The sequence below is a fragment of the Aulostomus chinensis genome, chromosome 19 (genome assembly GCF_037954235.1).
Source record: "Aulostomus chinensis isolate RoL2024-O1b breed Wild chromosome 19, RoL_Achi_v1.0, whole genome shotgun sequence".
Classification (NCBI taxonomy): Eukaryota; Metazoa; Chordata; class Actinopteri; order Syngnathiformes; family Aulostomidae; genus Aulostomus; species Aulostomus chinensis.
The window spans coordinates 24,208,243-24,229,723 of NC_141338.1; the positions used below are offsets into that span (position 1 = coordinate 24,208,243).

Genomic DNA, 21,481 nt, shown 5'->3' on the forward strand with positions numbered 1-21,481 from the left:
ATGTACCATGCGTTTGTTCAGTGGTTGTTGTGTCTCCCCTGTACAGGTCAGAGCACTCCTCCTTACACTGGACTCCATAAACAACACGACTCTGTTTGCGCCTTGGAACCTTGTCTTTAGGATGGACAGGTTTTTGCCTCAGGGTGTTGCTGGGCCTCAGTGCACGGGGATCTGATGCTTGTTAAAGATCCTTCTGAGTTTCTCTGAAACTCCTCCCACATACAGGATGGCGATGCTCCTCTTCTTCTGGGCTTCATCTTTCTTGTCCTCCCTGGGCTTCTTGGCAGTTTTAATCAAAGCCCAGTTCGGATGACCTCAAGTTTGGAGAGCTGAATGGATGTGGTTGTGTTCCCTTCTCTTCCCATCTGGTTAGGGTAGTCTAGAACAGCCAGACAGTTGTCTTTGACGTCCTCCCTCGTGAATGTATTGTTCTTGTCCACCGGGTTAAGGTGTTCAGTGAAAGGCTCAACTTCACCCTTCCTGATGGTGACCCAGGTGTCCTCTACGTATCTGAACCAATGTCTCGGCGGGTGGCCTCTGAATGTTCTCAAGGCTACACTCTCCATCTCTTCCATGTACAGGCTTGCTACAATGGGGGATACCGGAGATCCCACGGCACAGCCGTGTTTTTGCCTGTAGAAACCATTGTTGTATTGGAAGTAGGTGGTGCTGAGGCAAAGGTCAAGAAGGTCACACACCTGTTCAGGTGAGAGGTTGGTCCTTTTCGCTAGAGTTTTGTCTCTCAGAAGTTTTCTCTTGACTGTCTGTACAGCATCTCCCGTGGGGCTGCATGTGAACAGAGATGTCACATCGTATGAAACCATGGTGTCTTCAGGGTCAGAATTTACACCGTCTTAATACTCATCGGTATTTCACATTCCATCCATCCATCATCCCTCCATCCCTCCATGTTCTCCCTCTTCTCCTGTTCAGGGTGGTGGGGGTGGAGCCTATCCCAGCAGCCTTCCCCCTGGACAGGTCACCAGTCCATGGCAGGGCCAACACATAGAGACAGACAACCATTGGCTCTCCCAGCCACGCCTACGGTCAATTTAGAGTCTGGATTAACCTCGTTATTTCACACCCCTTATATTCCTATTTTATGTTGCTTATATAGAATAATTTATTGTTAAGAAGACTCTGTGGTAGAAACTTGACCTGTTTAAAATCTCTAAAAAAGAGAATGCAGACATAAGAGAGGAATGATTTAGAACTGCTGATGAGCCTCCAAAGAAAAGCTGTACTGATGAAATGACTTGTTGTCTGTAGTGCTTGAACACAGGCGACCTCTGGAGGGAATGCTAGACAATGATCATTTATTATTATTATTATTATCGTCCATCGTCATCTTCCGCTTATTCCTTAATAGTAAGGGTCGCGGGGGGTGGAGCCTATCCCAGCGTCAACGGGCGAGAGGCGGGGTTCACCCTGGACAGGTCACCAGTCCATCGCAGGGCCAACATACAGAGACGAACAACCATTCACACTCACAGTCACACCTACGGTCAATTTAGAGAATCAATCAGCCTCGTCCCCAAATTGATGTCTTTGGACTGTGGAGGAAGCTGGAGTACCAGAGAGAACCCAGCAGGAACAGGGAGAACATGGAGACTCACCCAGAAAGACCCCGTTCCTGAGCTGGGACTCGAACCCGGAACCTTCTTGATGTGAGGCCACAGTGCTGACAACTGCACCACCGTGCAGCCCTATTATTATTATTATTATTATTATTATTATTATTATTATTATTATTATTATTATTATTATGACAACATAGACATTGTGGTAGCCTTAAGTAAAATGAAGAAGACGACAATTAAATATGAGTCGAAGCAAAGGTAAAAGTATTGGCCAAATCAACGAGAAGGAGAAGGAGGTTTGATGAGCAGCTGGGGTGTCAACAAAAACCAGGCTCCGTTTACGCAACCTTACCAGCTGGTGGCAGTAATGCTGGAGCGACCAGTTGACCCGAAGAAGAAAACGCGGAAGAAGAGAAAAAAGAAGGCGTATTTGTTGTGATCAGCAGTTCGCCTGGTGTGGGGAGAGGAGTCAGGCCGACAGCGGCTACATCGGAAGTGTTGCTAGGGGCTGTTTTTGTAGATTCATCAGGGAGGTGTCGTTGACGAGCATCTGACACTGGTCACTCCTCAGTTTTAGCAGCTAGCTAAGGTTTCCAAAGAAAAATATCACCAGACACACGGTGAGTATGATACCTGGCCTTGGGTTATCTTTGCTTCCAAGCCTCGGCTTCACGGTGTCACAGGTGGTGGCCGAGTGCTGACATGCTAGTGTTATTGGGCTGTTAGCTAACCGAACACATCGGAGCGGCTGTAGAGAGCAACGAGGGGACAACGGTGTTTACAACGTCACTACCAGTCAAAGACACCGTGAGGTCATCGTCAGCTTGTGGCTGATAAAGTGGACATCGGTAGCCCCGGTAGTGCTTCAGGGCCGGCTTTATTTTAAGCTGCACTTACGGTGACAGAAGAAGCAGCTGTGCGACCTGCTGGATGGTAACACTCTGGTTTCTCCGTCACTCCGTACGTCCATGTCGTGTGACACGGATCCACGCCCACAGGATGTTTTACTAACGTAGGATAGAACGATGAGGAGAGGAGAGCCAATCGTGGTTCTTTCAGATGAAATAAATTGTCATTGTCATTATTCTGAGTTTTAGGGCGGCATGACTCAGAGGTAGCGTGGATGTCTAGCAAACGATGCTGGTTCGATCCCCACTTCCCCCAGTGACCATGTTCAAGTGTCCTTGAGCAAGAAACTGAACCCATAACTGCTCCTGATGGCCCTGCCATGGACAGGTGACCCGTCCAGGGTGAACCACGCCTCTCACCGGATGTCAGCTGGGATAGGCTCCACCCCCCGCGACCTCTAAGGGATAGGCGGTACAGAAAATGGATGGATGGATTATTCAGTTTTTAATCGAAAGAGTTAGTGCCACATTATTGAAAGGAAAACTTTGTTCCACATTTTTTGGCCGGCACATATTTCCATTCCTGTGAAGAGGATGTATTGCATTCGGCCATGTTACAATTTTGATCAAGTGTCAGCTCAGCCCTATTGAAGCTGCCTTATTAAATCAGATGTAAACATCTACATGCATGTCCTGATGTCAGGTACGTGCTTCAAGGAGCAAACAGCCTCGTGAGATTTTATCCAGACCAGAGACACCTGAGGATGAACCTGATGGGGATGGCCCCTAGGATGACAACACTCACTGAAGTCCATCCATCCATTTTCTACTGCTTATGGGGGGGGGGGGGGGGGGGGGGGGGTTGCTGGAGCGTATCCCAGCTGCCTTTGCGTGTGAGGTGGGGTTCATCCTGGATGGGTCGACACACTGAAGTGTCTGTGCAGAAACTCATTCATCCAGGTCATAGGTTTCTCAAGGTCATAGGTTTCTCAAGGTCATAGGTTTCTCAAGGTCATAGGTTTCTCAGTGCCTGGAAACATACTGAAGCTGTTCCGGTGGCCCAACAACTTACTGACATGTTTTATGTTGTTTTTTATTTTGTCAGTACTTTTGGTCACATTGAAAAAAAAGTTTGAACAACAACAAGATCAAAAGAAATTTAATAATTTGAATATCCAAATAATCATTTTGGTCTTTCTTTGAGCAAAAAAATTGGAACATTAGCCAATTGTTGAATAAAAGGACCTTTTATTTAACCTTTTGTCATTTATGAAGATGAAGTCGTTGGGTATTGGAATGTTGGATGGCCTGAAGAATGATCAGATTTGATTAGGTTCTAAATATCACTGACGAATCACGCAAACGAGGAATCATTGGCTGATACATTACAAAAGAAGTGCCAGTTGCAGCCCTTTAATCTAGAGGCACGTCACAGCCATCCTGGTCTCCTGCAGCAGCAGGCAGCTGCAACCCTCCATGGATTCTCAGTGTGTCAGCTGCCCATGACCAGACAAAGGGGACTGGAGATGAGGAATTATTGGACGAGCCCTCTGCAAAGGGCTGCTGCCAGTACATGTCAGAGGTTGCTGTTGTGTTTTCAGCTTCTTCAGCCAATGAGTGACTTAAATCAGCCATGACCTGAAGAATTCTGACCTTGCCTGTTTTGACCTGGAGAATCTATTATGGAAATGAATGTAGGTTATTGCAAAAATATTCTTAAATCCAATTGCTTGATTCATTCCATGAATATCACAAGTGATTTCAACATTTTTGTACTTTCCAGGCTCCAGAGAGTAAGAGAGTCGTGTCTTGGGTGTTTTCCCACCTGCCCGTCAGTCCTCTGCCTCTGGAGAAGCTGTTGTTGTCGTGGAGGGGTGAGAGGCAGGGCAACCCAGCTGACACGCATCCGGACGGACAGCAGAACAGGCAGAATGCCGCTGTTCTTCAGAAAGAAGAAACCCTGTGAGGACTCCCAGAAGAGACTGGAGTATCAGCTGTGCCGGGTAAGAAGACCGTTGTAGACATGTGTGTACTTTCTAATCTAGTAGCTTTCTGTTTTTTTTGTTTGTATTTTGATTTTAATCGTATTTGTACAACTCACATTTGAAAATATTTTGATGGTACAAAGCCATATAAAGAGTATCTCACAAACAAGACTCACAATTGATAAATTGATATATAGGAATGGTGTGTGGGTGCTATCGTTTAACTCAGCATGCACCTTTTTTTCAAGGAGAAGCAAAAAGGAAAAATTCCTTGATGCTGACCTTGTCATGTTACCATAGAGGAGGCAGCCACGTGTGAGTCAAAGAAGGATCTTCTTGGCTCTCATATGCACCTCCCCTTTTACCATATTTGGCAGAGACGCTGCAGCGTCTGTCATGTGGACACGTTTCAGAACCCTCCAACCAGTTTTGTCAAGAGCAAACAGTTGTCTTTCCTAATGTTTCGGTTCATAAGATTTATACATTTTGTTGTCAGGCATTCAAATAATGTTTAATGTGCCATTGAGCCAAGAATGCCGCTTGGCTGCTGCACAGTAAACTTTAGCTGTGAGGTCACGTCTATGTTTAAAGCACATCTCCAACCCCACCCAGAGGGCTTTAACCACGAGAGTGCCTCCCTCCCCACACCTGTGCCAGCAGGGGCCTGGTAAAGATTGATCCATCTTTTCAAGCCACGAGGGGCTGATGTATTCTTTCTGCAGTGTTTTCAGTTGTACGACTCTAAATCTTACACATTTGGAAAGTGATGTTGTTTATGTGATGCTGTGTTTGAATATTGCTTATTTGTGTGGCACCAAACCCCAACCAAAGCTCTGTCCTGCCTCTTTCGGGGTAGAGCAGGTCCAGCACCTCCCTCCTTCAATGAACCTCCACCCAACAATTCTCCATCAGCAGCACATCCTGCAACAGCAGCCACCAGAACCTTCCTTTACCAGCAGGAAGGTGGAGCAGATCCAGGATCAGTGGGGACGGAGAGAGAGCAGGAGAGCAGGACAGAGACAAAGACAGAGAATGGAGGAAGACAGAGAGACAGAAGGAGAGAGAGGGACAGAGATAAAGAGAGAAAGAAAGGAGGAGAGACTGATGGACAGAGACAAAGACAGAGAATGGAGGAAGACAGAGAGACAGAAGGAGAGAGAGGGACAGAGATAAAGAGAGAGAGAAAGGAGGAGAGACTGATGGACAGAGACAAAGACAGAGAATGGAGGAAGACAGAGAGACAGAAGGAAAGAGAGGGACAGAGATAAAGAGAGAGAGAAAGGAGGAGAGACTGATGGACAGAGACAAAGACAAAGAATGGAGGAAGACAGAGAGACAGAAGGAAAGAGAGGGACAGAGATAAAGAAGGAGAGAAAGGAGGAGAGACTGATGGACAGAGACAAAGACAGAGAATGGAGGAAGACAGAGAGACAGAAGGAAAGAGAGGGACAGAGATAAAGAAGGAGAGAAAGGAGGAGAGACTGATGGACAGAGACAAAGACAGAGAATGGAGGAAGACAGAGAGACAGAAGGAAAGAGAGGGACAGAGATAAAGAGGGAGAGAAAGGAGGAGAGACTGATGGACAGAGACAAAGACAGAATGGAGGAAGACAGGGAGACAGAAGGAAAGAGAGGGACAGAGATGAAGAGTGAGAGAAAGGAGGAGAGACTGATGGACAGAGACAAAGACAGAATGGAGGAAGACAGAGAGACAGAAGGAAAGAGAGGGACAGAGATGAAGAGGGAGAGAAAGGGAAGAGAATAAGGCTGTTGTCTAGATGGTTATGACAATCTGTAAGGTTTCCATCTAATTATTGTTTTTATAATGGCTTTTAACTGCAAATACAAAAGAAAAGTAGAATTGGACGGATTAGCTTTTGTTTCCATCTTGGAGAATTCATTGATGGTGTCGTTCCTCATAATTTGACTGCTGTGCTCAGCTTGAAAGCGCCCTTCTACTCATGCACCAGCAACTGGTCTGATTGTGCTGAGTCAGCTGGCTGCCATTTTAATGTGCTTTAAGAGCATTTGATTGGGTTTTTATTCAAGTAAAATACATGTCCTTTGTGCGGAGGCACTGTTGATGTTACATCATGTGTGTAAAGAGCAAACCTGTATCAGTGTAAACTTCACAAGTCCTGCTTTGTCCTTCAGTCTAAGGAGGCAGGTGCTGATGACATCCTGGACATTTCAGCTTGTGAGCTCTCAGAGGTGAGAATCTTCCTATAAATGCAGCAAGCTTCATCCACGACGGTCAGATGAACGACCCTCGTGCTTCAACAGCAAATGTCTCATTTTAACCTTTGGCAGCCTCGCCAGGCTTGGGCAGTAGACCTGGGTCGTACATGTACTCACACAGTCAATGTTGGCCTTTGATGATGCTTGCTATCAAATCATCTACCTTCATAGCCTAAACGTGCCCTTCCCTCCTTCAAATGGTTTGGTCTTGAGGGCTGTACTAAATTGAGATGTCTGCTCTCAAATCTGGCACAGTGCTGATAAAAGAGAGGACAAAAAGAGGATGGTATTTAAGAATTGCAAAGGTGTCTCAGTACCTTGAATTGTAAGCTACTTCATCAAATAACTTCCCTTTAGACATTGGGTACATTTCTGATGCTTCTTGTTGATTATTTGGATGCACATCCAACCACTTTGTGTTCTCATCTGATGAGCTATAAAAGGAGTTGAATAGTCCTGACCCTAAGATTCATGCACATTGTCCCGTATGGTCAACCTGCCTTAGCATAAAACTAGAGACGGGGGTAATGAGGGGAAACAGTGGTTGTTAACATTGTAATTCTACTGAGACTTTGGTCTGCTCTGCCAAAGGTTCCCTCGAGTGCCTTTTCCATTTGCAAGGTGCTACAGAAGAAGGTAAGAATGGAACATCTTGTTGAACTCTGGCTGAAGCCTCTGGAAAAAAGCACTTTTAAATGAAAATGTAATGTTAGTGGTCGTATTTTCAGAATTCACTCAGTATGTTCTTGCAATAATTGGCATCAGACTTGTTTACTACTGTGCTCCCACAGGTTTTCATTCTCCATAACAATGACCTAAAGTCACTGCTGCCCAGAGGGTGTGACATCAGCTCTCTGGCCTCTTTAAAGGTAAAGTCAACTTGCATGGTGGAGCATTGAAGTATTTGCCTTTTTTAACTGCTATTGCAGTTGTGTATTGATTTGTGTTTATGAAGGGAGTACATTTTTTTTACATTGTTATTGCCATTTTTGCATGCAAATCAATGACGATGGTGGGGATCTGTATCAAACAGGGAGGCTCTCTTTACTCTGTAGAATATGTGTAGGCAGGACGTCTCAGGAGCACTACAATATTTGTATTGTATGTGTGGTATTGTGATATTGTGTGAATGGTATTTTGATGGATTGCCGTCTCTACAGTTGAATACATTGGCAGTCGTACCAATGAGCCTGGCTCTTTGGTACGACTGCCAGTGAGCAGGTTTTTCCCCAGTGGACCTGAGATCAAGAATATGGACTCCTCTTCTGCTGTTCCATAGAGTGAGAAAGTTGTGAGAAGTGTTGATATTCACATTTTTTCATGAAGAGACGACTGCATCCATTAGGACTGTGCAATTGTTTGTAGAGTAATAAAAAAATGAGAATATTGTCATTTAGATGGGGCTGAACATTTAATCAAAATTTTCTTTAAACCAAAATATGGCCTTTGCTAACGGCAGAATGTGTGCCAAAGTAGCGGCATTGTGGTGGTACAGATCTCTGCAAAAATCAAACCTCATCATTTCAGTATGATTTTCTACTAAAATGCAATAAATGAATCGAGAATGATTATTCTGTCTAATATTGTGAATCATATTGTAATTGCAATATCAGTGAAAATAATCACAAGTAGGTGTAGTTATTAGACTATCAGATGTAAAAGTTTGAAATGATGGTGATACTGATGGGAAGTCATATCAGCTCTGCAAGTGTGACCTCCTGTGTCCATTGTTTGGTGCTACAGAACTGCAGTGAGTTGCTGTGTCTCCCATAAAGATAAAACTCCACAATTTTGATGTGAGCCTTACTTCTTTAACCACTAGATGGCACTGTGACCTCAGCTTGTAGATGTCGTCAGACAGGGGCTCTTATGAAACATGTAATGTTTGGAAAGGATCTGATACACGGAGTCCAGTTACAAAAGCTTCATGTGCCATGGTAAATCATCCAACTGTGCTGCCTTGTCACAATCATATAATCTACAGTAAATGTAAAAGATTTTCTATTTAACGTCGCTGAGCTCTTGTTTATATTACCAAAACTGATCGTGGTCCACTTCAGCCCCTAGGAGAAGTTTGTTGAAGAACGATCCCTTGAAATGACCAAAAATTCCCCAGAATTTAAATCATAATGGTGAACTCCCAGGTGGTTTAGGTCATGGCATCAATGGACTTTTTTGTAGGTCTTGTTGACCTTACACATCCTTACCAAATGTCATAACTATAAGAGAAAGCATAGCCAGGGCTAATTTCTTGTTTGAGCTTTTCCCTTGGGTTTTGAAGTTGCACTACTTTGGTGGTCGTACCTTTCTAGGGTTAAATTTGTTGTTTTGTGTTGCTCCTTGTATGTTGTGATTGCAGATGTGTCGAAGTGACTGCTGTCACGCTTCAATTTCTCCCTTGGGTTAATGACACTATCTGTCTGTTCAGGTTTTGGATCTGCATGAAAATAAGCTCACCTTACTCCCAGAAGACATTGGGAAGCTGATGTCACTGCAGGTAGATCTATTCTTAATGACGATGGTACAAAGACAACCACTGTGAGTCATTACCGTCATCATGTGTGGCCATTTTGTGTCTTGTCAGATCCTGAATGTGGAGAAGAACCGTTTAAAGGCCCTGCCAGGTTCCATTGGGGATCTGCGACTTCTGCAGACACTCAACGTGAAAGGTACGATACTTACTCGTCACTTGCAGGCGAGGATGAGTTTAAATCAAGTTGAATCGGTTATGTTTGTTCCCTACCTAGGCAACTGTCTCTGTGACCTGCCCCCCTCAGTTGGCTCTTTAAGCAGCCTGCGCACCTTGGACTTGAGTGAAAACAAAATAGTTCAGCTCCCCAAAGCTGTGGCCTACATCCGCACGCTTGAGGTGAGTTTGGTTTAAAGCCATACTGTAAATCTGAAAGCCAATCTAAACTACACAAAACTTTGATGATATTACATAAGCACACTGTGGTGTGTGTGTGTGTGTGTGTGTGTGTGTGTGTGTGTGTGTGTGCGTGTGTGTGTGTGTGTGCGCGTGTGCACGCGTGTGTGTGACATGGTAGAGCTTTACACTCGATGCTGCAGTGATGACCTATCCACCTGCATCTGTGTGTGTAGAAGGTACAGAGAGCATTCAACGCTTCCTATGCAGTGGTGAGGATTCACTCAACATCCAATATTAACAAAACATACTTCCTCAAAGTGAGTGTGTGCGTCACGCTTTACACTTGAGTTTTTTTTTCTGATAATTAGGGCCTGAGCCAGAAGGTACTTCTGGCTCAGGCCCTATTATGTTTGCTCGGCAGAGCAACACATTAGCAGCACTAATTTTCCTCTGTTGTCTCAGACAGGATTCATGAATATTTTACCAATAAATTTCCAGGCCTTTTCCTTAACCATTTCAGCCTTCGAGGCACATTTTTATGAAGTACACTGATGACAAGCTGCAGAGTTTCATACAACATAAACATGAATTAAATCAAATACATTTGAACTAAAAAGATCATATTACACAGAAACAAATTTCTATGACCTCTCCCAAATTTTCTGGTTTTATTTATTTTTCAAAAAAAGTCCTGGCTTTGCCATTTCCAAATTCTATGACTTTTTTAGGGTGTTCATGATTGTATGAACCCTGATTAATTTGGGTTTTAATTCTCAAAAACAACACCTAATGACAAGATTTAGATCACGGGCCCTAGTTGAGCCATTTATGGGGCAAAGCAGTTGGCCGATGGCACTTTGTGTGCCTCATGTGTTCAGGTGTGTTCTACCTCATTTCTGTAAGGTGTAAAGAGGCAGTCCTTGGACACAAGTGTATTTTGGGGGGTGTGACATCGATCAAACCAATTAGGGTGCCATGTGTCATTGCCTTTAAAGCCCAGGGTGCGCCGAGACTTGGCATTTTGCTTTTCCAGTTCAGGATAAGTGAGCACTTCTCATCCAGAGAAACAAACTTCCTGGACCTGGAGTACATAGAGCAGGAACAGCAGGAATTCACCGTCACCATCGGAGGTGAAGCAGGCCTGAAGGAGTTGGAGGCCAATGTTTCCCTGCTTTCAGGCATCAGCAGAACAAAATTTCAATGCCGCATATTAACTTGGTGTAATGATGCGCTGTTGAAATGGCACTTCACACAAACACCATTGACCACTGGTCCTGGCCTTGCTTATTAAATGGCGAGGGGGCTTGGCGTGAAAAGGTCAATTTTGCCAGCCTGAAACTAGCAATGACACTTGCGCTTGACTTCGCGCCAACTTGTACCTGCAAAATGTCTCTCAGAGCTGCATTTAAAGACTTAATCTCAGAAGAATTATGAATAATAGATTTTAGCATGCTTTATTGTGCCGGCCAACTCCCTTAAACTGATCTTTTTAATAATTTCATTATTTCTTTTATCCTGATTAATCATTGATTGCTGAAAAAAATCACTAATACTGAAAGCAGTACTTGGTGATTCGTTGGTGGTACCACGAGCATGACCTGGCCAATTCAGTTGAACCGTGAATTCGTGCTCATTCAGGGTAGCATTGAATTGGAAGGGTTATAGTCTGCTTGTTTCTAACTCAAATTAAGTGCATGTTGATTACTAAGCATAGGGCTGGATAAAGAAGACATGAGTTATCCTGGGCGATGAGACTGAGAGATTATAAACTGACATATTTTGGGTGAAGGAATGATAACTGAGATGTGACTCTCACTTGTCCCACTCCCACACTGGCATCATAGCTGAACAAGCCATGCATGTGTTCAGGAGTCCCATGGATCAGGTTTTAGATTTCATCAAAGGAGTGGGGTGGAACGGGAGTTGGGTGGTAGCATTCTGTATGTGTAGACAAAGTACTGCATCTGCAGAGTTGTATGCATTTGGCCTCATGTTTAAGAACCAAACTGCTCGTTCAAGTTAGCGTTGTAGCTGCAATTCTTCTCAGTGCCTTTCCTGGCACTTCCTGCTCACACTGTGAATGACTTGACTCCTGCTTGGTCGGTCAAAGCAGTCTAACTTGACTGCATCATGGAGAAAACATGCTTTTGTTTCAAATTGCTATTCTCAGCCCAACAGTTATTCATTTTTAGTGAGCAGCTGAATAATGAGGTTATGAATTTCAGTTTGCCTGGTGGGGTTTGTGAATTTCTGCCCCACTTGCCCCAACCAATCAAAATCCACCGGTCAGTGACAGAAAAGCCTTTACGTTGAGTCCTGGTTAGAAGACACTGCAGTGAGGTTGCTCAATTTATTCACTCACTGCTTCATTCTTGAGATTGCAAGGTATTCACATGATGTCTTTGCTCTACAGAGCTAGGAGAGGAGTACTGTCCCCCATCCCAGTATCTTCTGCCGGTGCTGGAGACTGACTGCGGCAATAAAGATTGCGACGGTTTAGATGGCTTGGAGGAGGCCTGGCAGGTGCATGAGACTCACACAATGCTGTTTCTAGTATGAAGCACTTGTTATTTCAGTGTTGTTAATTGGAAGCCTCACTTACCCATTCTTCACTTTCTCTTGCAGAATAAATTCAGTGACTATGAGAAGAGAAAGGTGTGTTTCTCCAGCTGAATGACCTCGCTCACAAGATCCCTAGCTTTTAGATTAACTCCTGACACTCTTCAGTAGGTTGGCCATGGCTCCAACCAGTGAACAGAGTGTAGTCGCAGAGGTTTTACAAGCAATATGACTTCTCTAAAATCTGCCCTGAAATACATGGGATGTAAAAATATGAAAGCAGTGTGAGCGGATTATCAGAGCTGGGCAGATGTAGAAAACCTTAGTTTATTTTTCTGAGTACAAAAACGCATGCATGCACTCACACCACATGTAAGACTTGTTACCCCATCCATCAGGTTCAGAAGCAGCAGGAGAAGCTGGCCTTTGAGCGGCACCTGGAGGAGAGACAAAAGGAGCACACGCAGCTTGTACTCATGAATAGCACTCGAAAGGAAAACATCCTCAACTCAGTGCGACAGGTACAGTTTGCTTTGGAAAAATGCTCACTGATTTTCATAGTTCCTGCACCGTGTTGTTGTGTACTGTCATCCTTTTTTCATGGCCCAAATGTCAATTTTATGTAACGTAGAACATCCAGATCATCAGCCCACATGATGTGTTTGAGTCGGTTCTGGAGATGTGCGGGGTTCCATGTTCTTCGACTCACCTATGTAATCTGTCAGCTGCGTGAGTTGAACAGTATGCACTGGTACTGCACCAGCCCTTTTCATACTGAAATGACGAGCCTCCGGCAGATTGAAAAGTTTTCAAAGATTTGATTCAAAATGGAAGAATTTCTGCTGTGTAGTTTATAAGCCACTTACTTATTTATAAGTCCCAGTGAGGAACAAGTGTGTGTGGCACTGTGCAGCTGCCTAAGGACAAGATGCTCCAGTCAGCATCCTTTATTTTGAATCCTCTGCTTTTTTATGCAGAAAGGCAGTGTGTCATTACAGAGGCAGACTCCAGAACTCACTAGGTAGAACTGGGATCCAGGCAAAATATGTGGGCAAACATCCTCAGGTTGATGCGCTGTCAAAGAACAGTGAAAACTTCAAGTGGTTAAGAAATAGGTTGAAATTAAAGGGGACATGCCGCTGTATCTCCCTGTCTCCTGATTTTAGCTCCCTAATGGATGCACAGAGGAGCAAATGCATGTCCTCTGTTGTGGTTCTGAGGAGAATAACAAATAAGTGTATTCCCAAAAAGTTGGTGTGTTTTTTTTTAAGCTTTTCTTTCAGTTGTGTTGTGTTGTTTTCAGTCAGATCTGTGTCTAATGATGTTTAGGAGCAGGAACGCGTGGAGCAGGGGTTCAGCCAGCAGCAGAGGGTCCAGGAGGCTGAGAGGTTGCTCGTGCTGGAAAAAGTGAGACAAGCTGAAGATGACATTAGCAGCCGTATTACCAGCATGCTGATCGACAACAACCGGTAGGATTCAAAGGGACCGACTGTGTTTGGTTGTTATAAAGAGTTGTGGTGAACATCTGAGTTTCATTTTCGATACTTTTTGCCGCTTACTGCTGTGTATTTGTGTCCTTCCAGGCAGAAAAGAAGTGCAGAGTTTCTCCAAGCGATGGAAGAAGATCGGTGAGTGGTCTGATCACTGATTTTCCAGTCATCAGACTGAACCTCTGAATTGAACCCTTTCCAGGGAGATGTACAGAATGCTTTTTAGCAGGATACGAAAAGTTTGTGTCACATCTTTTTATGTGGGATTAATAAATATAAACTTAAAAAAAATCAAAGACACTAATCCAACGTAGAAATAAAAATCAGTTTATTGGAGGTTTAAATTTCTCTCGTGCTGTCCAGAAGGCACAGAGTGTTTGTCACTGCTGTCCCCACAATTCCTCTTTCATCTGATTATTGTGGAAAAAATTGTTGACTATGAAGTTTTCCCAACAGGATTCATATGGAGCATCTTACCGCCATCACACAGGAAGAAGCCAATTCACTGAGAAAGAGGGAGGTGGCGGGTAAGCGTCTTGATCTGTTGTCTCACCGCAGAGAAATGTAGAGTGGGGGAAACTTTACCGCAGTTCACCTGCATTAATCCACTGTGTAATGCTGTGTAATGTATCATTTGCCTCTCACATCAGTTTCTTTTCTTTAAAACCCTCAGTTTGCCTTCCCAATGTCTTTGTTTTTAGCGGCCATGCAGAAGATGCTGTCAGACACCTGTGCAGTGAGTCTCCTCCAAGAGGCCAATGACTACCGCAGACGGAGCCTGGTCTCTGAGGCCTACAGAAGGTTCAGCGTATTCACACTGTGCACCTTGACACAACATCTGGGCAGATGATGCTCATGATGAAATGTGCTTGATTGACAAATCAACGCAACATCATATTTCATTTGATCTCTCTCTTCTTATCCTCTAACAGCATGGAGAACTTGGAGAGGAAGTTTGATAAGATGCTTTCCCTCCAGGTTTTGGACAAATCTAAAGCCATCGCCCACATTTTACAGGAGGTGTGTCCTCTGTGATTTAATAACAGTTGTGTAAGAGCTCTTTCACACCCACCTCGTTTGGTCCAGCTTTCAGACCTGAGCTGGAGCATAAGCAGAGTTACATGTGTTAAAGCCCTCGCCATATCAAGGTCCAGACCATGACCGGAGCGAACAATCGAACCTTGGTCCTCTGCAAAGTCATGACTTTGACCAAACATAACATGTCGTTTGCCCAAAACAAAAGTTACAGTGCAGCTATAGGAAGTAGGGAGGCGGGTGTGTGTAGCTCTGCCTTGCTGTAGAGACAAGACAGGCTGTTGAAGCTTGTCAGAACTACAGCAAATGTAATTGGTAATGTTTTTATTTAGAATTTTTGTCCTCACCAGGACATGTCATGTTCAGCAATAACACACTGTTGATGAGCAACAGTCAAACAATAACTCATGAGTCAGTGTTGCTCAGTCAAGAAGTTCAGTGTCTCTGTTACCTCTATTGAGGAGATACTTTCAATATGTGTTTTAGAAACTCATGCCGTGTTGTTGCAACAACCAGGAGCAAACAGTCTTCTTATTTTACTCTGCAGGAGGAGATGCAGAAAGCAGCATTCCAGGCGCTGCAGCTCCAGAAAGATGCTGTGCACGGCTACATCCGCAACCAGGTCTGTGTGGATGGGAAGTCAGGACAGTGTAGGATGCCAATCCATGTTTTAGTTCAGTTTAGTCAAACAACGTTGACATATTTTTGAGTTTTGCAAAACAAGTCTCTAATGAAGGATCTACAGATGATGCAAGCAGGAATTTTATCAGAAATTCAATGTGCATTTCCCTCTTTCATTAACATAATGTAGAGCATTCATGATGGCTCAGATCTCAGGCTCTAGCCCCTCAGTCTACACACCCTGGGCAAGTCTCAGCTTTGATATTTTACCCCCAGCCACTGCAAGCTGGCTCTTAGGGGGAAGATGGCCTCTTATTAAGAGAGTACGTGGGTCTGCATTGTTGGGACTCCATTGTCAAAGTAATCAACCAAGAAAGTGCACTTGGATGTCCGTGACTTTGAAATGCAGCATTCTGCCAGATGTCATCATGTTGGTTCAAGTAGAGCCTGGTTCAACTGGATGACCCTGCCTTGGCACCATGCATCACCAAACTACCCAAACAGAGTCAGGGGGCTGTGTGCAGGCAGATGAGGCACTCAACCCTGGACAAAAACACAAAACCCACTCAAATCACAAGGAAAGGCACAGACAATCAAAGAGGTCAACATGATTGATCCACCTGCTTTCCTTGAACTGTACCCCTTTCAGAATGCGAAGTCCTGTGTACTCCTCTGTCCCACAATGCATTGCATCTCTTTAGACTGCACAGTGATAGAATTTAAGGCACATGGTACTTTGCTCTGGGATTGCTAAAGTTCGTTTTTTTAGTTTTATTCATTTTTAGTTTTTCAATTGGGAAAGTTACCATGCGTGTTGTGATCATATGGTCGAGCATCCTGTTTGGAAAACTGCAGCAGTTTCTGTACATCTGCTAAGCAGCAAAGTAAGCATCAAGTATGAGCCAAAGGAAGGAGCATTGAGGCCCCCCCCCCCACACACACACACACTTTTTTACCCTGACACCGTAAAGGAGGCGCATCATCACCTGCAACAGCTGCAGTGACTTATGTTCACTTGGGGTCACTACAACCCTTTGTTTCCAAGATAACAAACTCCTTATTCACAAGTATCATGGCAAAGATATTTTGAACTAAAGTGCTGCTTTTGTTTTGAAGGCAGGATGCACAACATACTCGGTACAACAATTTTGTTCTGGTGTGAAATGCCATCAGCGTCATACTTCACTCTTAACATTTGACTGCAACTGACTTCTTCATGGTTCATTCATAACCAAATTGTTTTGAAGATAGAAATAGTTTCTATTTGGGTGCACGGTGTGTATTCCTGCATATTCTGTGTTCATCTGTTGTCTGCAGTAAACAGTTCTGTCTGTACTGTCTGTCTCTAAAGAGCACTGAAGCAGCAGAGCACAGGTCATGGTTCAGCTAGAGAGGCTTTAGATGAAGTGTGATGATTAGAACTCCTATTTTCAGATCTTTGATTTGTGTATTAATTTTGGATTTAAGAATGTCTAAGAGCAGTGAGCCTGAAAATAAACCCTTTGACCTCAGGGAGAGCTGACAAAAATAACAAAGTATCTGTTTATCTTTTTTTAATAAATTCGATAGCTGTGTAAGATGATCTCAGCAGCAAAACCAGTGGCAGCAACAGACTGGCTGAATCATATTTTTACTGGTACACATTTTATTTGCATCTCACAAATGGCTCTTATTTGGGATCTCTTTGAGGACCCAGCTTGAGCCAGACCAGGACCCCATACACGCCAGCTGTGGCTTCAGCATCTTGTAATGCTCGCCTGCAGACCAAAAATCATTTCATCAATCATCATGGCTGTTTTTCTTCTGACTTGGTGCTCATCAGCATGTCCCTTCCCTGCTAGCTTCATGTTGCTTCTCCACTGTTCTCAGATCAAGCTCATAGAGGGTGAATTAATGCAGCTGACAAAACTGGAGATTAAAAGACGTAATCTGGATGCAGAGAACCTTCAGGTGGGTGTCACCCCCTTTTTTCTTTGCCTCCCCTCATATATTTTCCTTTTTTTCCTTCTGGCTAAGTATTCTGTCATTTCTTTTGGTTAAGTCCATGTCATTACACCATGACCACAATAAAACATGCATAGACTGAAGAAAAAATACAAAATATCATTAAAGTTAAATATCATTTTAAGTTTAATGATTAATAACACTTATGTTCATATCATAAAAAGTAGTAAAAGGATTACTTTTAAATTTTGGAGGAGCGAGTTAGCCTTCTCTACATTTGCAGTCAGGCAAGTTGGAGCGATATTTTACACAGACATGAGCCGTCTGATTTCTCACCTCTAATCTCACTCATAACCATGTTTTCCCAAACTGTTTCTTTCAAGTAATTTTTTCCCTTGAAAATTTAGTTTATTGCAGTCCGATGCTTTCAAATCGATTTATCTTGGGGTGTCTTTGTCGTGCTCCCTCTGTGGGGTGCCATGTTCCAACATTTTCAAATTCTGCATCAAGTTATTTCGATACCTTTTTCAACATGAATGAACTTAAGTCTCAGTTATATGTGTTTATATCTGTTATGGGGTTTAGTGGGAATCAACCCATAATGGTTGTGTTTATTTAATATGAACTAGGTTTGTTTAATATGTACCTCTGAAATGATATGAGACATGAACAATGATGATGGTTTTGCGCCTCTGATATTGAGTTGTGCTGGAAAGGTCTCTTTCCCTCTTAAACGTTCTTGTTGTATTTTGGGGGAAAGTGAATGATGTGTGCTTTGTTGCTGTACACGTGTGTTTATGTGTGCATTCATTTGTAGGAAGTCCTTGTGGGGCAGCGCACGGCTCTCAGTGATTTGTTGCAGCAGCTGCTGAAACAGAAGCAACAGCGAGAGCAGGAACTGCAGCAGGTTCTGGTGAGAACAATACTTGTGTGCTGGATTATCATGAGCTGTCAATCACTAATCATTTCAGCTGATAAAAGATGGCCGCTCTCTCAGCTAAGACATTGCACAAACATACATTGTTTAACGAGGGCAGAGTAGCCACATCTAAATTTGACAATCTGATAATTTAGGCTTTTAAGAGGCGCTTGAGGTGCATTTAAATGACTTAATTTCTTTCAGCGAGCACCTGAAAGTTCGGCATTGTATAAACAGATCACACATCTAGAAGCCCATTCTGCTGCCGAGGCACCCTTGAATGAGTGCTTCTCTTCAGCGGGGGTGCTACAAGTGACCATTCCAGTGTGGTGACGTGCACTGATTCTTCAGTCATTGACAGTAACAAGAGTCTCATTTACAAAGCACAAAATGGTGCTTGAAACTGGCATAAGGCACTTTCCATGCAACGGCTCTGATTTATAAAATCAAACTTGCCAGGGGAGTGTGTGCACCAGCACGTATCCTCTGGACCGGGAGTATGAGCATGATGGAGACAGGGGAAGCTGACTTCATCAGGGAGATGATCAGAGACTCATTTGCAGAGGTTGCCAGCTGAAACCCAACATCTCAGCTGACCTTCTCTTGCTTTGAGTGGGAAGGGCCCTTGGCTCTTTAAGGAAGTCCATGTTTGCAGGCTTGAGGCTTGTTGAATAGGTCAAACAAATCAGTTCAGTGGAGTGCAATGACTTTATCAAAGGGACTCACTGTTACACGTGGCCTCCAAAGGTATGAAGCTTGATGATAGACCTCTTCAGCTCTTCCGTTAAAGACAACATAATTTGGACAAGAAGCAATAAAGAGAGCGTTTTTTTGTTGAGGAAGATGGCTGGAGACATTTCATTCTAGCAGACAGGAGTGGAAATTTGGGCAGAGAAAGTGTTTCCATCCAAAATTCTGTTCCACAATGCATAATTCTTTACACATTCCCTCTCCTCCCAGAAACACAACTCTGTTTCTGGGAGGAGAGCAGGTTGACTCAAATTTCCTGCTTGCTTCTCAAACTTACTTTGGTTATGTGCAGTTGTTACATACCTTTTCCACTATTGTTCCTTTGTGGTTATTATATGGTGTTTAGGTGATAATTGTCATCATTTTTAGGATTACTTAGAGGTATGTGATAGAAAATGGGTGGAGCAGGTAAAATGTTCTATCAAATAGTTGTTCAGAATGATGTCCTCAACCAGTCACCTTAAAGAGGACCTTGCATTCTCAGGCTGTAACACACATGACATGGTTGCTGCAGTCACTCACCATTTTAACCACTTAGAGCAGCCACACCGGCCATGCGTCTCTGCATGTTGTGGCAGGTCCAGGTTTCTTTTCGCATCACATGACGGTCTTCCGGGATTTAAAATGACAGTTCACAAAGAGACTGAATTATTTTTTTAAAAGAAGAGGCGGAGCCTATGAATGAAAATTTACATGTAAATATGCCAGATTTAAGCTACAGGCTAATTTCCACCTGGGGAAGACAAAGAGCAACATATAAAACGGTGCTGTTTGTGCTGTGGCCGAGTGGAACTGGTGTGGCTGGTTAAAACCCGGCTCTGAACAGCTGACACAATGCATCGCCCATGTTGCCAGTGTGGAACAGTCAGCAATCTGATGACTCTAGATGTACAACAATCATAAGAGTACATGTCCACCACTTTGTTTGGTGCAGGTTTCCTCTCAATAGCAAGAATTTTGAATACATCATGTACCAGAGGTGGTACACATATCACCCCTAAAAAGCCTGCGGGTGCAGCGATCATCTGTGTCCAAGGCAGATGAGCCGTCGCACCCTGCAGTGTTTGCTCTTACAAGCGTGACCAGCCTGAGGTGGACAGTGAATTTGCAGCAGTCTCACTGGCCATGAATGTAATTGGATGAGAACTCTAGATAATTCTTCTCATATCACCTGCAGTGCCCTTGCTGCATTTTAACATTGGATTCTTTTCATCTTGCTTAGATTTTGCAAATTGCAAGTTTTTATGATTTTTTTTGCTACATTTTTGTCTTTGAGCTTTTCACCTTTGCCATGGAAAACGATTTACTTGTCCTGTTTCACTCACCCTTAAATGTTTTGCCCTGTGAGGTCAGACTTCTATTAACTAGAAAGAAAATCAGAGAGCCACCTACTTTTTGAATGTAGTTGTAAGGAATAGATACTTTTATTTGACTGCTTCTCTCATGTTCTCCGATGTGTCTTTTCGGTCAAGTGTTGCGTTACTCATCATAAACAATAATAAACAATGCTTCATACTGTAATGAAATGATCATCGCTTTGTGTTTTCCAGGCGGAGATGGAGCTGAAGTCAGAGTCCAGCCAGCAGAACTACTGGATGATTCAGTACCAAAGACTGCTGGATGCCAAGCCTCTGTCCCTGCGCATGCAGGTGCAGCATAGCACAAAGCAAGATGGACACATACATGCATCTGAAAATGAATTGTGCTGATATTTAAATGTCATCTTGTTGCAGGAAGCAGGAGTGGAAAAAGAATTAGTCAATCTCTTGTGCAAACTGTCAGCTCAGCATTACCTGCCTGTCCTGGCTCACCACCGAGTGACCAATGAAGCACTTCGCCACATGAGCTCCTCTGACCTCAAGAAGGTCGGTGTGCGTCGTTCTTTACTACTGTCATGTTGACATTGGAGCTGTTTGACTGCATAGCACTCGGTGGTAGACCATTTTATAAAAATATTTTGTAAGTTTACAAAATTTTGTGTGTTGGAAATAATTCTTGCCAAACAGATATCTATTCCTGTTTGTTTCAGTGGACTGAAACAGGAGTTAGTTTGACAACAGTAAATAGTCAGCATCTTTGCCATGATGATGGTGTTGATATCGATTTCCTCCTTCAACTGTGATGAGTATTGAAGTCCTGTCTGCAGTGGGTGACTGACTGGTGCTACTCAAGCAACCAAAAGGCCTCATTCACCAGCTGCTCTGAAGAAATCCCACTTACACAGTTCTTGGCAAGAAGAGAATCTGCTTACTCACCAGCATGCATTTGATTTCTAGAAGGGTTTTTCAAAGTAACTTGTTTTTGACAGTACTGTGGTGCAGTGGTTAGCACTCTGAACCTGCCGGTCGGCTGGAGTTTTACCTTATTGAGGTACAGTAAGAAGTTCTCCTTGTCAGTCCAAAAGCATACAAATGAGGTTAACTCTAAATTGCCAATTGGTGTGAATGGCTGACCTCCTCAAAGAGCCGGTATGTTTCCAGATGGACCAGGGTGAATGGACCAAATATAGCGGGCAAAGTGAAAACTGTTCCTTTGCATGGTTCACACACACACACACACACACACACACACACACACACACACACACACACACACACACACACACACACGGCGGTGACAGCGCTGTGAGATCTTGATAATATA

General features: G+C 43.6%; 1 protein-coding gene across 2 annotated transcripts in view; it reads left to right on the forward strand.

Annotated features, from left to right (window-relative positions):
- Positions 1-1,977: 1,977 nt before the first annotated feature.
- Positions 1,978-21,481, forward strand: part of lrsam1 (leucine rich repeat and sterile alpha motif containing 1) — a 32,228-nt gene continuing 12,724 nt past the window's right edge. The window contains exons 1-23 of one of the 2 annotated variants that reach the window (XM_086187959.1): positions 1,978-2,200; positions 4,030-4,122; positions 4,212-4,431; positions 6,568-6,624; positions 7,243-7,287; positions 7,443-7,520; positions 9,080-9,148; positions 9,236-9,320; positions 9,399-9,520; positions 9,699-9,789; positions 11,934-12,043; positions 12,146-12,175; positions 12,478-12,600; positions 13,409-13,548; positions 13,663-13,707; positions 14,026-14,096; positions 14,271-14,370; positions 14,502-14,589; positions 15,152-15,226; positions 17,095-17,175; positions 17,987-18,082; positions 20,389-20,487; positions 20,572-20,703. In XM_086187959.1, coding sequence (XP_086044085.1) covers positions 4,121-4,122; positions 4,212-4,431; positions 6,568-6,624; positions 7,243-7,287; positions 7,443-7,520; positions 9,080-9,148; positions 9,236-9,320; positions 9,399-9,520; positions 9,699-9,789; positions 11,934-12,043; positions 12,146-12,175; positions 12,478-12,600; positions 13,409-13,548; positions 13,663-13,707; positions 14,026-14,096; positions 14,271-14,370; positions 14,502-14,589; positions 15,152-15,226; positions 17,095-17,175; positions 17,987-18,082; positions 20,389-20,487; positions 20,572-20,703 — 1,959 coding nt within the window. In that variant the 5' untranslated portion in view covers positions 1,978-2,200; positions 4,030-4,120. The remainder of the gene's footprint in view (positions 2,201-4,029; positions 4,123-4,211; positions 4,432-6,567; positions 6,625-7,242; positions 7,288-7,442; positions 7,521-9,079; positions 9,149-9,235; positions 9,321-9,398; positions 9,521-9,698; positions 9,790-11,933; positions 12,044-12,145; positions 12,176-12,477; positions 12,601-13,408; positions 13,549-13,662; positions 13,708-14,025; positions 14,097-14,270; positions 14,371-14,501; positions 14,590-15,151; positions 15,227-17,094; positions 17,176-17,986; positions 18,083-20,388; positions 20,488-20,571; positions 20,704-21,481) is intronic. The other variant, XM_086187960.1, reaches the window with a different exon arrangement.